Here is a 12,260-nt window from a genome sequence, read left to right on the forward strand (position 1 = left end):
TACTTGATGTTAAATGGGATGATCAGTAACATTTAAATGAGACATTTGGGTGCGAGAGACGAAAGACACTGAAACAGGAGTACTCAATAAATACTCACTGTTTAATGGACATGTGAGTAATAGTATAAGAGTGCTGCCAAATCAAATAAATAGATAAAAAGAAAATGAGTATTAACTGAATTCCCATCCCTCTTAACTCACCAACAAAAGAAAAATGCAGAAACAAATCCGAAGTCTTCAACGTATACAACGGCAAACTTAATACACTACTTAAAGAAACAAACATACAAAGTAGGCAAGTCACTCAAAAGACTATAGTCACAAAAGAGAAACTATCTTAAATAAAGTTTACAAATACTTAGAAACAAGGTTGTCCAAAACTCAAAACAACAACCATGATAACAAAAACTCACAGTCCCCATGATATGAATCCATGGCATTGAACTTGACTTGTTCACCTAGCTCTTCTATTACACAGGCTTTTATACAGCATAACACGGATTTACCATGTGCAAGCAAATCAACATTTTTTCGAGGGAAATAGACTCAAATGTCATTACAAACAAAACACCTAACAGGTGATCAATAATCAAGAATGGCAAACACACATGCAGACCCGCTCATGAAGCGGCATGCTGGCTGGACGCCCTGACGCAGAAAACTCATGGCCTTTTAATCCCTCCAGCATATGAGCGGATTGGCCAAAACATCATGCCGTCAGAACGATGAGTGGCAGTAGAGCCAGCCAATGAGCACGAACCTAGACACGGCGTAAGAATACACACGAAAACAAAAAGGAGAGAAAAAAAAGAACAACATACAGGGGAACGTAACACATACAATTAATCGTCATAACCGCAATGATTAGACAATTAATCGTCAGCCATATTTCATAATCGTGACAGCCCTACTAATAATTTCACATTTTAACTCCAAATGAATGTAGAAACAAAACATTTCTTAAACAGCATTATTTTATGAATGAAAGCCAACATTCTTATATGGTTGGCTCTGCAACTGAGGTCTTTGATAAATATGTTATGGCAAAATTATAATGAAAAAAAAAAAAGTTCTACTAATCAAAGCCATTATCATAAGTATACCTGTCTAACTGGTAGGAAATCGTTAAGCTTTCAAACATTTAACAGTCTTTATCGCTAAATACATGAAATACAGACAAACCCTCATGAAAGCTACAAAATTACATTGATTTCTTCTTCTTTTTTTTTTGATTAACATTAGTGACATGATTCACAGCAGCACGTTTAAGAACACGGCCCCTTTAAGACCTGCCGCTCTAAGACCTGCCACTCAAAGCAGCTCTAAATGCGCTTCCTATTGTTGACTACTGTTTGCATTCATTTAAGACTTTATTTTTAACTCGTTGAACACTGCTTGCAAAAATACTTGACGAAATGTGCTTTCTGGCATAATCTTGTGTGTTTTTGTTCATTCAAGTACGAAAGAGAAGTTAATACTGGTGCGCTGTCTGACAGATTCTGACGCAGCCTTTAGCCCATGTGTACATCAGACGGGACCGCTGTCACGTTACATTGATTTGTGTTCCATAAGCAGAATCTGTCAATCTATACTGGACGTGTCAATACAACCATTTCAAATAGCGCCTTAATACTTTAAAGGCTTTTATATGAATAAGAGTGTGATTGTATGACAGAAATAAACCTGGACGTTGTGTTAATGGCGTATTTAAATATTTTTAATGCCGTTAAATATGAATAATGTGTTAACGTTGACAGCCCTAGTAAAAAAAAGTCACACTTTATTTTAAGGTCCAATTCTCGGTATTAATAAACCATTAACTATGACTTTTGCCTCAGTAAACTACTAATTTGTGGCTTATTAATAGTTAGTAAGGTAGTTGTTAGGTTTAGGTATTAGGTAGGATTAGGGAAGTGGAATATGGTCGTGTTGAAAATGTCCTTTATAAGTATTAATTAACCTCCAACATGCAAAAAATAGGCATCTAATAAGCACCTAGTTAATAGTGAGAATTGGTCTTACCATACTTAAGTGTTACCAAAAATAATAATAATTCAATATTGTCGTTATGCAAAGATAGAAAGTTATAAATTGCAGACTACTTTAGATTTATTTTACCCCGTTTATGCTGATCTCACAAAAAACAAATTTGTATAACCACAATACAATAATATGGATCTATTAAGTCTCACATTTGAGAATAATGTGATCGCAGAAAACATAAGTGAAAACATTTTGGTTCATCATAATACTTAAGATGGCTTAATTCTCTTAAAAAAAGATCTTGTTTTCTTAACCTTTTTAAGACATTCTTTCAATTGGAATCTTTGGCAGGACAGCATCTCATCCCAAACTATAAGCAAACCTCCACACAATCAAATACTGTTAGAGAGGAGATAAAGTCAGCCCACAGGGACAAAAAATTGAGGAGGGTTTGAGAGATTGTTACTTTTGCTGTGCGTCTGGAGGTGATCTTCACAGGAAGATGTCACCAGTGCGGCGCTCTGACTGAGACACATTGTTCTGAATCTGCAAGGGAGCCAGAGCTAGAGTAAGCCCCAGGTCCTAAAAAGCAGAGGAACAGCTAAGAGAGAGAGGGATAGGGGAGAACAGAGAAAGCTTTGAGGGCTCTTACTTGTACTGTCAAGGTCCCAGAAAATATAGGTGAGGATGTTTTGAGAGATAAGAAACATATGGATGGGTAAGATGGAAGGATGAGAGAGAACACAGGATTTCGGGGAGAATCAGGTTTGGACATGCCTGCTCTGCGTAGATGGCTCAGTCAGGTGAGGAATAGCAGTTCTTTCATTTGTCTCCACAGGTTTAATAATTCACATGTATGATTTCATATGTTATGACAATGTAAAAGTTGTTTCATGTTGAGTTCTGGATTATCTGGTTATAATGGTTTCAGTGGTATCTTGGACTGTAGATACACTAGTCTCAGTATGGCCTGTTCGATTCCCTGATTCAGCTATTTTGTAGTAAATCAAATCTCTTATATTTCCCATTCAACTAGAACAGAGATGTTTTAGTCTGCTTATGTTTTAGTTTGCAGGCATTTATTCAGTGATGTTCCTGCAGTTTGCAACAGCCTGTTATGCAAGACACGTCGTGTTGATACTTGAAATTGCAAGTTCATCTGGTTTGGAGCAAAAGCTCATGAACTGACAAGATTAACCAAGACATGAATTCCTTCTTATATTACATTTTTCTGTTTTGTCTCTTTGAAAACAATACAAAATCACAACAAAAACCACAGCCTATATATTTGCTTAGATAGTGGCATGTAGCTTAGGATCAAAACAGAACAGACGAAAACGTACCCTCCAGTCCACACATTAAATTATCGTGGACAGTTAAATGCGGTGGATCCATCCATCCATCCATTTTCTACCGCTTATCCGAACTACCTCGGGTCACGGGGAGCCTGCGCCTATCTCAGGAGTCTTTGGGCATCAAGGCAGGATACACCCTGGATGGAGTGCCAACCCATCGCAGGGCACACACATTCACTCATTCACTCACGCACTCACACCCTACGGACAATTTTTCCAGAGATGCCAATCAACCTACCATGCATGTCTTTGGACCAGGGGAGGAAACCGGAGTACCTGGAGGAAACCCCTGAGGCACGGGGAGAACATGCAAACTCCACACACACAAGTCGGAAGCGGGAATCGAACCTCCAACCCTGGAGGTGTGAGGCGAACGTGCTAACCACTAAGCCACCGTGCCCCCCAAATGCGGTGGATATTACATCAAAATATATAGGAATGCCAACGTATTATTACTTAACATACAATATATGTGTCACTGTCTCGTTCACCTCACACATGGCATAACCACAGAGCTCTCATGCTGGGATTAGAGTGACAGGTTCCTGTGTGTAATTTACCAAAAAAACAACACGTATCTGAGACAGAGCTGGTCACGGGATTTGTCACTGTGAGGTGAAATGTTTTCCATTTGTTTTAATTATATTTGTGTCCCCAGTTGGAGTTACTGCTGGGCTGCGGATATGACACCGGAACTCAAACTGTTTGAATAAGACTGTGCTCCTTGTCTTTCCGGAGTGTAAACTGTAACGCACAACACAACGTCACATTAAAAAGCGAATGCTGATTGGTTATTTCACTGTCTGTCAGGCGCTGACTTTAAGTGTTTGATTTCGTTCGGCGCCGGGGGTGGCACTTGGGTGCTGCGAGAGCATTTTTAAAGAATATGAAGCAGTCTCCTCTAAGGTTGTTCTCGCGGTGATTTGCTGTCGTGTGCCAACCGGTCTGTGGGGAACCATGTGGGGTCGAGTGTAGCCATCTTCCAAAGGAACAAAATGCTAATGCACTCAAAAAAAATGTTGTTGAACAAACTTGATTCAATTAGGGAAAACTTTTCCTTGAAATTGAATTACATTTCTCCAACAGAATCTAATTGGTTTGAAACCATTCTTTATAGACTTGTTTTTTCAGTAGTCTTAATTCATTTCATTTGTGTCATATATAGCATAATTTACATAAATCAATATAAAAACCTGATTTTATCAATAAGTTATTTAATGAAAGCACTCAAGAACATTTTTTTATATTATACATTTTTATCATTAATTAGACATTGCTTCATTTAACTCCAATAAGAAGATATTGAGTAAATTAGTGATGTGTCGTTCGCGAACGAGACTGCTCTAAGAGCCGATTCTTGGTAGCGAACGAGAAGAGCGGATCGGGGAGACCCAAATCTTAGAGCAACAGAGAGAGGCGGGGGAGCCGGATTTAAGTGTGCGTGTTGTAAGAAATGAGCGAAAAGTGAAAAAAAAGATATCAGCCCATCCATGCTGAGGCGTTTAATATTTCTAAATGCCAAACTGCACTAAAGAAGTGTCTAAAAGGGATTGTACACTCGAAAAGGAAAATTCGGTTATAATTTACTCACCCTATGGTTCTTTCAAAATAAATATATTTGTAAGAATGTTAGCAATTTTCAGATTTGTGACATGATCCACTTCCAGAGTAGATTTTGTATGTTTTTTTGTTCTGTTTAACACAAAGTGGGATATTTTGAAGAAACATCTCTGGGGACCTTTGAGTACCATTGAACTGTTCCTACTATGGCAGTCAATGATGTCACAGAATTTAAATTGCTAACATTCTTACAAATATCTTTTTAATTTATAAAGGTATGGGATGACATGAGGTGAGCAAATGATGACAAAAATTTTGGGTGAGCAATCACTTAAATGTTAAGACTTTTGCATTGATTTGATCTGTTTGCTGTGGTTCTGTCTTCATTTGTTAAATTAAAGTTTTATCAAAAATGTAATGTTAAATATAAGAAATTGTGTATTTTTGTAACAAAAATGCCTTAAAAATGAGTATTTTATGAAAAACATCATACATAATGCTTAATAATACTGAAAGCATTCACAATTGATAATTGGGCTAAAATATAAGGTGATACTAAGTAAAGAGCCATTTGGAAGCCGTAAGAGCCGGTTCTTCTTAGGGACCCAAACCAAAGGAGCCGGATCGTTGAAAAGAGCTGGACTTCTCATCACTAGAGTAAATAGAACTCAACAGCAATGCAAATATAAGATCGTAACCGCCCACAACCTTACCAAAGGCAACGCTTTTCTGAACAATGGTAACCACAAAACTCAAAAATATAATCTACTCTTCAAAACCTTAAAGATAAATGAACATAAAACACTTACAGGTGTTTCTTTTTTCCTTTACTTTTTAAAATAACACTTACTTAAGAAAATAACTCTCAAAATGCAGTTATACGCAAAGGATGTTGGGAAATATAAGTTCTCTGCCCAATTGTAACTGTTTTATGTTAACACTACACAACACAGCTCCTTTATGTTGTCTCAACTTGAATGATTTCAGTTATATGACTTAACATAAAAAAATCATATTGTGACCAAATTTACCAAAGGTTGTGTTGATTTAACTAAAGCAAATTAAGTAAATTAAACAAGCAGCAAAACATTTTTGAGTTGCACTAATGTGACCGAACTGGAGAATCTATCGGCCCAAATGTAAAGATTTATCGGCCTCTGGAATAAATCGATCGACCTCTAGTATTTATGTAGTTTAACCTGGTTCTCTGAAAGCTTTGTGGGTTGGGTCAGTGTAGGAAGGAGGATTGACAGTGTGGTATGATCGCCACCTCTACTAACATGAGCACTGTGCTAAAAGCATATATAGAAAACAACCACAGCTCTTTACTAAAAGCTGCACCTGTTAGGAAAACAAAACATAATTTTTGTGCAATTACGCCTGTCAGTTTAGTTTGTGACAAAACATTTAGCAGTGTTTACATAGTTTATTATTGCATAATATAATTCATTAAAATAGAAGTTTAATTAGTTTCATTCTCTATCAATGAGGTAACCAATCAAATTATTCCTTTATATTGCTGTACTAAATAGATTAAGGATGGTAAAGCAGTTCATAAAATTATAGGAGCGTTGATAGATACACGTAAGCCGACACTTGAAGTCTCATGTTCGTTTTAAAGTGTGTTGTTTTGATGGAGTAAATGGTGAAGCCTTACAAAAGTAAGTCCAGCTTAACTCGATGGGTGTGCTGGCAGATCAGGCCTGCATTGTGTTCAGATTGGATGTTTTGCCCTATAAAGTTAACATGCAAAGTCAAAGATGACTTATTGACTTTTTAATGCATGTCAATCTCCCTTAGGCTGTGCACTGTGCAGCCTATGGGGTAAGGGCAACCAAAAGTATATTTTTAAAGGGATATAAAACAAAATTAGACATCAAGGCATCTTGGTTGTATATGACTTTCTACTTTCAGATGAATACAGTCAGAGCTAAAATACCATTTATCCTATTTTCTCCCAAGCTTTAGAATGGGAGTTAACTATGGTTGAGATTTTAAAGCTTCACAAAGTGCATCCATCGATTAAAGAACTGCTCAACACGGCTCCATGGGTTCAATGAAGGTCTTCTGAAGTGAATTTATGTATTTGTTTAAAATAAATATCCATATGTACAGCTTTATAAACTGTAATGTCTATCTTCTCTTATCCCTCGACAACCCTCTCGTTCACGCATGGCCGAGGGATAACGTAAGTTAGGCATTACAGTTTAATGTTTTCTCTTTAAATATTTATACAATAAAGTTAGATGGAAATAGTCAAAATATTTTTTTGACCTCTTTGTACATTAGATGACAGGACAGTAGAGATTGACAGAAAAGCGTTGGGTGGAGAGAGGGGAATGGGGTTGGCAATGGACCACATGGTGGGATGCGAACCCGGGTCTGCCGGGTCATAACCAATAGGACAGTGGTTCTCAAACTGTGGTAAACTGCAGTAAAATTCTTAGATACTATAGTGTTTGTAATTGTCAAAAGGCTCAAGACTGTCCCCACAACACGTAAACATGTTACTTTATTAAATAAAAACTCAAAGCTTTGGATTGAGGATAGGCCTGCTATTTTTATTTGATGAAAAAACATTCTGACGGAAATAAACTTTGTTGGTTCTTCTGTGTTTTCGTTTTATCAAAATTTGTTAATAATTTTTAATTATATTTTCTTGGCTGTTTATTTCATGCTCTGGAATTATATTAGTTTAGTTTTTCTCATTTTCCAAAACGCATCAGTTTCGTGAAAATGTGATCATGTGAATGCAGGTGCTGTTGTTGATCTATTCGTACGCTGTTTGCATGTTCAAATAAATCAGTGAATTTTTTGGGGGTATTTTTAACGTGTCACAGACCCTCCTCAACACTAGCTGTGTCTCATTTCGTCTAGTCTGCGTTCTTCGGATGTCGCATGAGAAGGCGCATGAGGCTGATAAACATGACCTCCGGAGGACGCCTTCGAAATGAGACGCAGCATTTATTTTAAACGCTTATAAGCAAACGTGAGCAATCAGGATCCGAAACAATTATATTGTCTATTTAAATTAAATACTATTTTTTTTATCTCCGGACAAGTAATATTTGTACTCGAACAAGTTAATAACAAATTTGCTTGTCCGAAGGACAACCAAATGACAGTGCTAAATGTCAAGCTCTGTAGTGAGTCAGTATCTGTCATAAAAAAACAGGCATCCTGAAATTCTGATGATCTTAACATAAATTAACACAAACAACACTATCTGAGTCACATGCTATCACATTCTGAATCAGACCCATGCACATAAAAGGGCAAATGTTTTTATATGTTCACATAGGGTGCAATGTGCACTGGTTTGATCTGTGACCATGTTGTAATGAAAAGCACTCATTCAGAAACATTAAACAGTGTGATGATGGCTATGATCAGCCGAAGGCTTTGACAGTGAGCTGCTCTAGAACATCTCCACCGCTACATCAGATAGCTTAGAGTGAGGTTACGACAAACAAGCACAGAAATACTGTATATTGTCACAGAACCAGTTATCTGCACTCTCTTCATAGCCTGCTTCATTTTCCCTTGTATTTATATATGCAGTAGCTGCAAAATATATTATCCAACTTAAAAATGCTATGATATGAAATACCGTAGCTCACTGTACACAGCATCAGCCTTTGACAAACAGTGGTAACCAAACAACATTGGCCCACATTGACTTCTGTTGTATAGACACCAATCCTATGAGAAATGATTCTACCTCATAGTTTTTGGAGGCTAAACAAGAGGATTTTGTGTGATTGGATTGATTTCCTGGTCATAGCTCGGCGCTTATGAAACTTATGATATCCCGAGGTATTTTCCCAAAGTTAGATGTTTTCTCATGGGGTTCTCTGTTTGGTGTTTTTGTTTTATTTTCATATGGAGTTTGCTGGAATAGAGCTGGACGATGTAATGCATTCAAGCGAATTAAAGATTTGATGAGCAGCCTAAATGCTTCAGATGCCTGGTGCAGGCAAAATGCTTTAGTAATTTCATTATTAAGTACCATGGAAATGAATTTTAAAGGGAAATTTATGAGTTTAAAAAAGTGTTTCTGTTTTTTCTCTAAGACATTAGATTTTCCGTGTTTATCCATGGAGACTAGAGTTGGATGCGCAGTTTGCGCATACCTTCCTGACTTTATAACTGTAGGCTGTGAAGAAGACGACGTGTGTCTGCGCAGCCTGCGCTGTATTGAGACGATGCGTGTCTGCGCAACCTGCGTTGAATAGAGATGATTTGTGTCTGCGCAACCTGGATTGTATAAAGATGCGGTTCACTTAATAACGCCGCAGGGCCACTCCAGTTTTGAAGACTGCCTAATGGCAATGGGAAAGACTTGTTAAAGAGAATTCAAAGACACAGGAAAATTAAGCTCTTTCCATCATATATCATCGTATATCATGTGATGCGATATGATCATTTAACTTAAACATTTACTTTTCATGTTTAGGATCACTTGAAAAATAATTCTTATGATATTAAAAATATATTAATCTGAAGGTGTGTGTTTCAATGTTTGAAAAAACTTTTTCAGACAAAAATATAATTGTGCCGAGTCCACCATATTAACAGATTTGATTGGAAAACCTTAAAAAATATATATTGAAAAAAAAATAGATTTTGAAATGGATTTTTGAACAAAATGATAAATAAAATACAGGGAATAAGAGTCCAGCAGGAAATTCCTTTAGTACTGTATAGAAAGCTTCTCAGGTTGAGAGACCTCAAGAAGCTGGATTATCAAATGTGAAGTGTGCGATTCTAGTCAAAGGGTGGCTGCTGCAAAGGTGCCAAAATATAACATAGAGTAAATGTAATTCCCAAAGCTATATTTGTGTTATTTCATGATTTTGATGGGTTTATTATTGTTCTAAGCAGTGGAACAATATGAATATAGAGTGATCTTAATCTTTTGACCAGTAGTGTAAATTGTCAATTCAAAAACATTGAAAACTATTTTGGAGTGGTATGTTATTTTTTTTTACATGTACGTCTGGATTCAATGTTCAAATATACAACCTAATTATTAAACTTGGATGCATAACTTGTCTCTCCCTTTTTGTTCCGAGGACATAAATGAGAATAAAAAAATATTATTACTTTTGAATTAATTGGACTCTTCTTTTGGCGAGGTCTGTTTGGTGAATGTTAAAGTTCCAATCTGTAACTTTCCTCTCCTCCATCAACATTCTTGTTTAAAACCTTCACTTGTATGATTTATATGTGCTTGGCTCAATAATAGATTTTTGTTTGTTTCCAAACAAGTTATGGATATCTGTTTTTACATTGGGAGAAAAAATTGAAACCTCTTTTGAAGGAGGGACCTAAACCATATATAGCAGCTGAATATTGATACCAAACAAATAGATAATCTTGTATACATTACGATAAAGACAACTACAGTAACTCAGGATTTAAATGTGCTTTTAGCGTGCTATACAGTATATACATTGTTCAACAGAATCGTAATTTTGTTTTTTCTGAGCACAGGAAGCATTGAGAAAGTGAAAGTACAGATTTATTATCATCTCATGTCTCTCAGTATAATGTTACCACTTGTAGTCCCAAAAGCATAATGGTTTGGAAGAATGATTTTCAGCTTCGTCTGCCAGAGCGTCTTTCACACCGTCACAGCTATTCATGATTTCAGAGTGACATTTACAGCACTCAGATTTTCCTCTCAGCTTAAAGACGCTTTGAGGTCGTGAAGTCATTCTAGCTCGACCATCACGACCAGAGCTATTGCTGACACATACACATTAGATGCACTTTTTGCATGTCCTGTTTGTCTATTTTCTTTTGATGCAGAAGGATTTCAGTATGCAGGGCTGCGTCCAATTACAACACCAGTAGCTTATAATTATTTCTCCATTAAGTAAACATTGCTCCGATGGAACAGGCGTGTGATGTTTTTCAGTAAACAAAATAAATGAAGAGCCACAGTTCTCTGTTTGTCTTGTCATTCCTGTTGTCTGCGGATATTTCATCCAAAAATGAGAATTCTGTCATCATTTACACATCCTCATCTCATTTCAAACCTGAATGACTTACTTTTTTCTGCAGAACACAAAAAAGATATTCTGAAGAGTGTTGTTAACCAAACAACATCATCTATCATCATCTAATACCATCATTTTTTGATCATTGTTCCTTCAGGTTCCTGAGATCATCAGCACTCTTAGGCAGGCCGGCAAAAGTTCTGCCCGACACGAAGAGGCGCCCTCATCTCTGCCTAGCAACGGTCAGACGGATGCCTCCTACTACACGACGGCTGATGCTGCAACAGCTTTCGCTAAGAAATTTGAGGTGTTATTCTGCGGGCGGGTGGTGGTGGCCCACAAGAAAGCGCCGCCAGCTTTGATAGATGAATGTATTGAGAAGTTTGGACGTGCTAGCGTAACGGGCTCCTTCGCAGCAGGTTTCAGACGGGCGTTCTCGCTCACACAGGTAATTCTATTCGTATATATCTATTCCTATATTTCTATTCTAAACATGAATTGCTAGCTAATATGGACTGCTTTAATGGCATGTTTTGATTCTGTTTTGAATGCAGATGACAAATGGATCGACCGAGGGGGCGGATGGAGGAGGAAAGAGACCTCTTTTTTTTAAAAGAGATCCCAGCTTTCCGTCTCTGCAGGCACTGGATGAGAACGGCCTGTCACCAGAGATCCAGCGACGGGCTGCTGGCGGGGCCGCAGGGGTCCAACCCACCAGCCTGCAGGAAAACAGAACCATGTTGTTCACTGTGAGTCACACAATCTATCATTCTCACACATGACATCTTAAAACCTACTTTTTACTCTCTCTAGCAGTGTTTCCCACAGGATTTGACTGACTTGTGGCACTGGTGACGTCACAAACTAATTAGCATATTTGTGATGTCATTGTGTCGTGATAGTGTAAGCAATTACGGTATCTGTTTTTTTCCGACTCTCTTATCCGTCACATTATAGTGTATTTTACAATGGGATGCCACCAACAGTCACTTTAACCGCTGCTTAAATCCTGATTTATTAACGCAACATCATCGAACAAAATCACAATACAGTACATCTACATTAAAGAGCGGGTATATGGTGTTTGCCCTTTCTCGACAATGTGTTGCTGTATTTCGAACGCTTCTTTGATTTGAAATGCAAGTGACAGTTAAATACGAGAGGCCGAGGGCTCGCGCACACACATGGAGCTCATCGGAAGAGAGTGCATGCCAACATGCAAGAGGAGGACACGCACTCGGCCACAATCCACTCGCACCAGAGCATGTGAGCGAAGCAGACGGTGAGTCTCAATATTTTGCTAAATGACTGTTCTCTTCGCTCAGTCGCTCACGGACCACGCAAATGCCACTCACAT

General features: G+C 37.7%; 1 protein-coding gene across 7 annotated transcripts in view; it reads left to right on the forward strand.

The window, feature by feature from the left end:
• The window catches only part of tbc1d1 (TBC1 (tre-2/USP6, BUB2, cdc16) domain family, member 1), a 53,406-nt gene that overhangs the window by 10,540 nt on the left and 30,606 nt on the right, over positions 1-12,260 (forward strand). For all 7 annotated transcript variants that reach the window (XM_056770898.1, XM_056770889.1, XM_056770879.1 and 4 more), the window contains 2 exons: positions 11,061-11,351; positions 11,458-11,652. In XM_056770898.1, coding sequence (XP_056626876.1) covers positions 11,061-11,351; positions 11,458-11,652 — 486 coding nt within the window. The remainder of the gene's footprint in view (positions 1-11,060; positions 11,352-11,457; positions 11,653-12,260) is intronic.

This window comes from Triplophysa dalaica, chromosome 2 (assembly GCF_015846415.1).
Source record: "Triplophysa dalaica isolate WHDGS20190420 chromosome 2, ASM1584641v1, whole genome shotgun sequence".
In the NCBI taxonomy this organism is placed as follows: domain Eukaryota; kingdom Metazoa; phylum Chordata; class Actinopteri; order Cypriniformes; family Nemacheilidae; genus Triplophysa; species Triplophysa dalaica.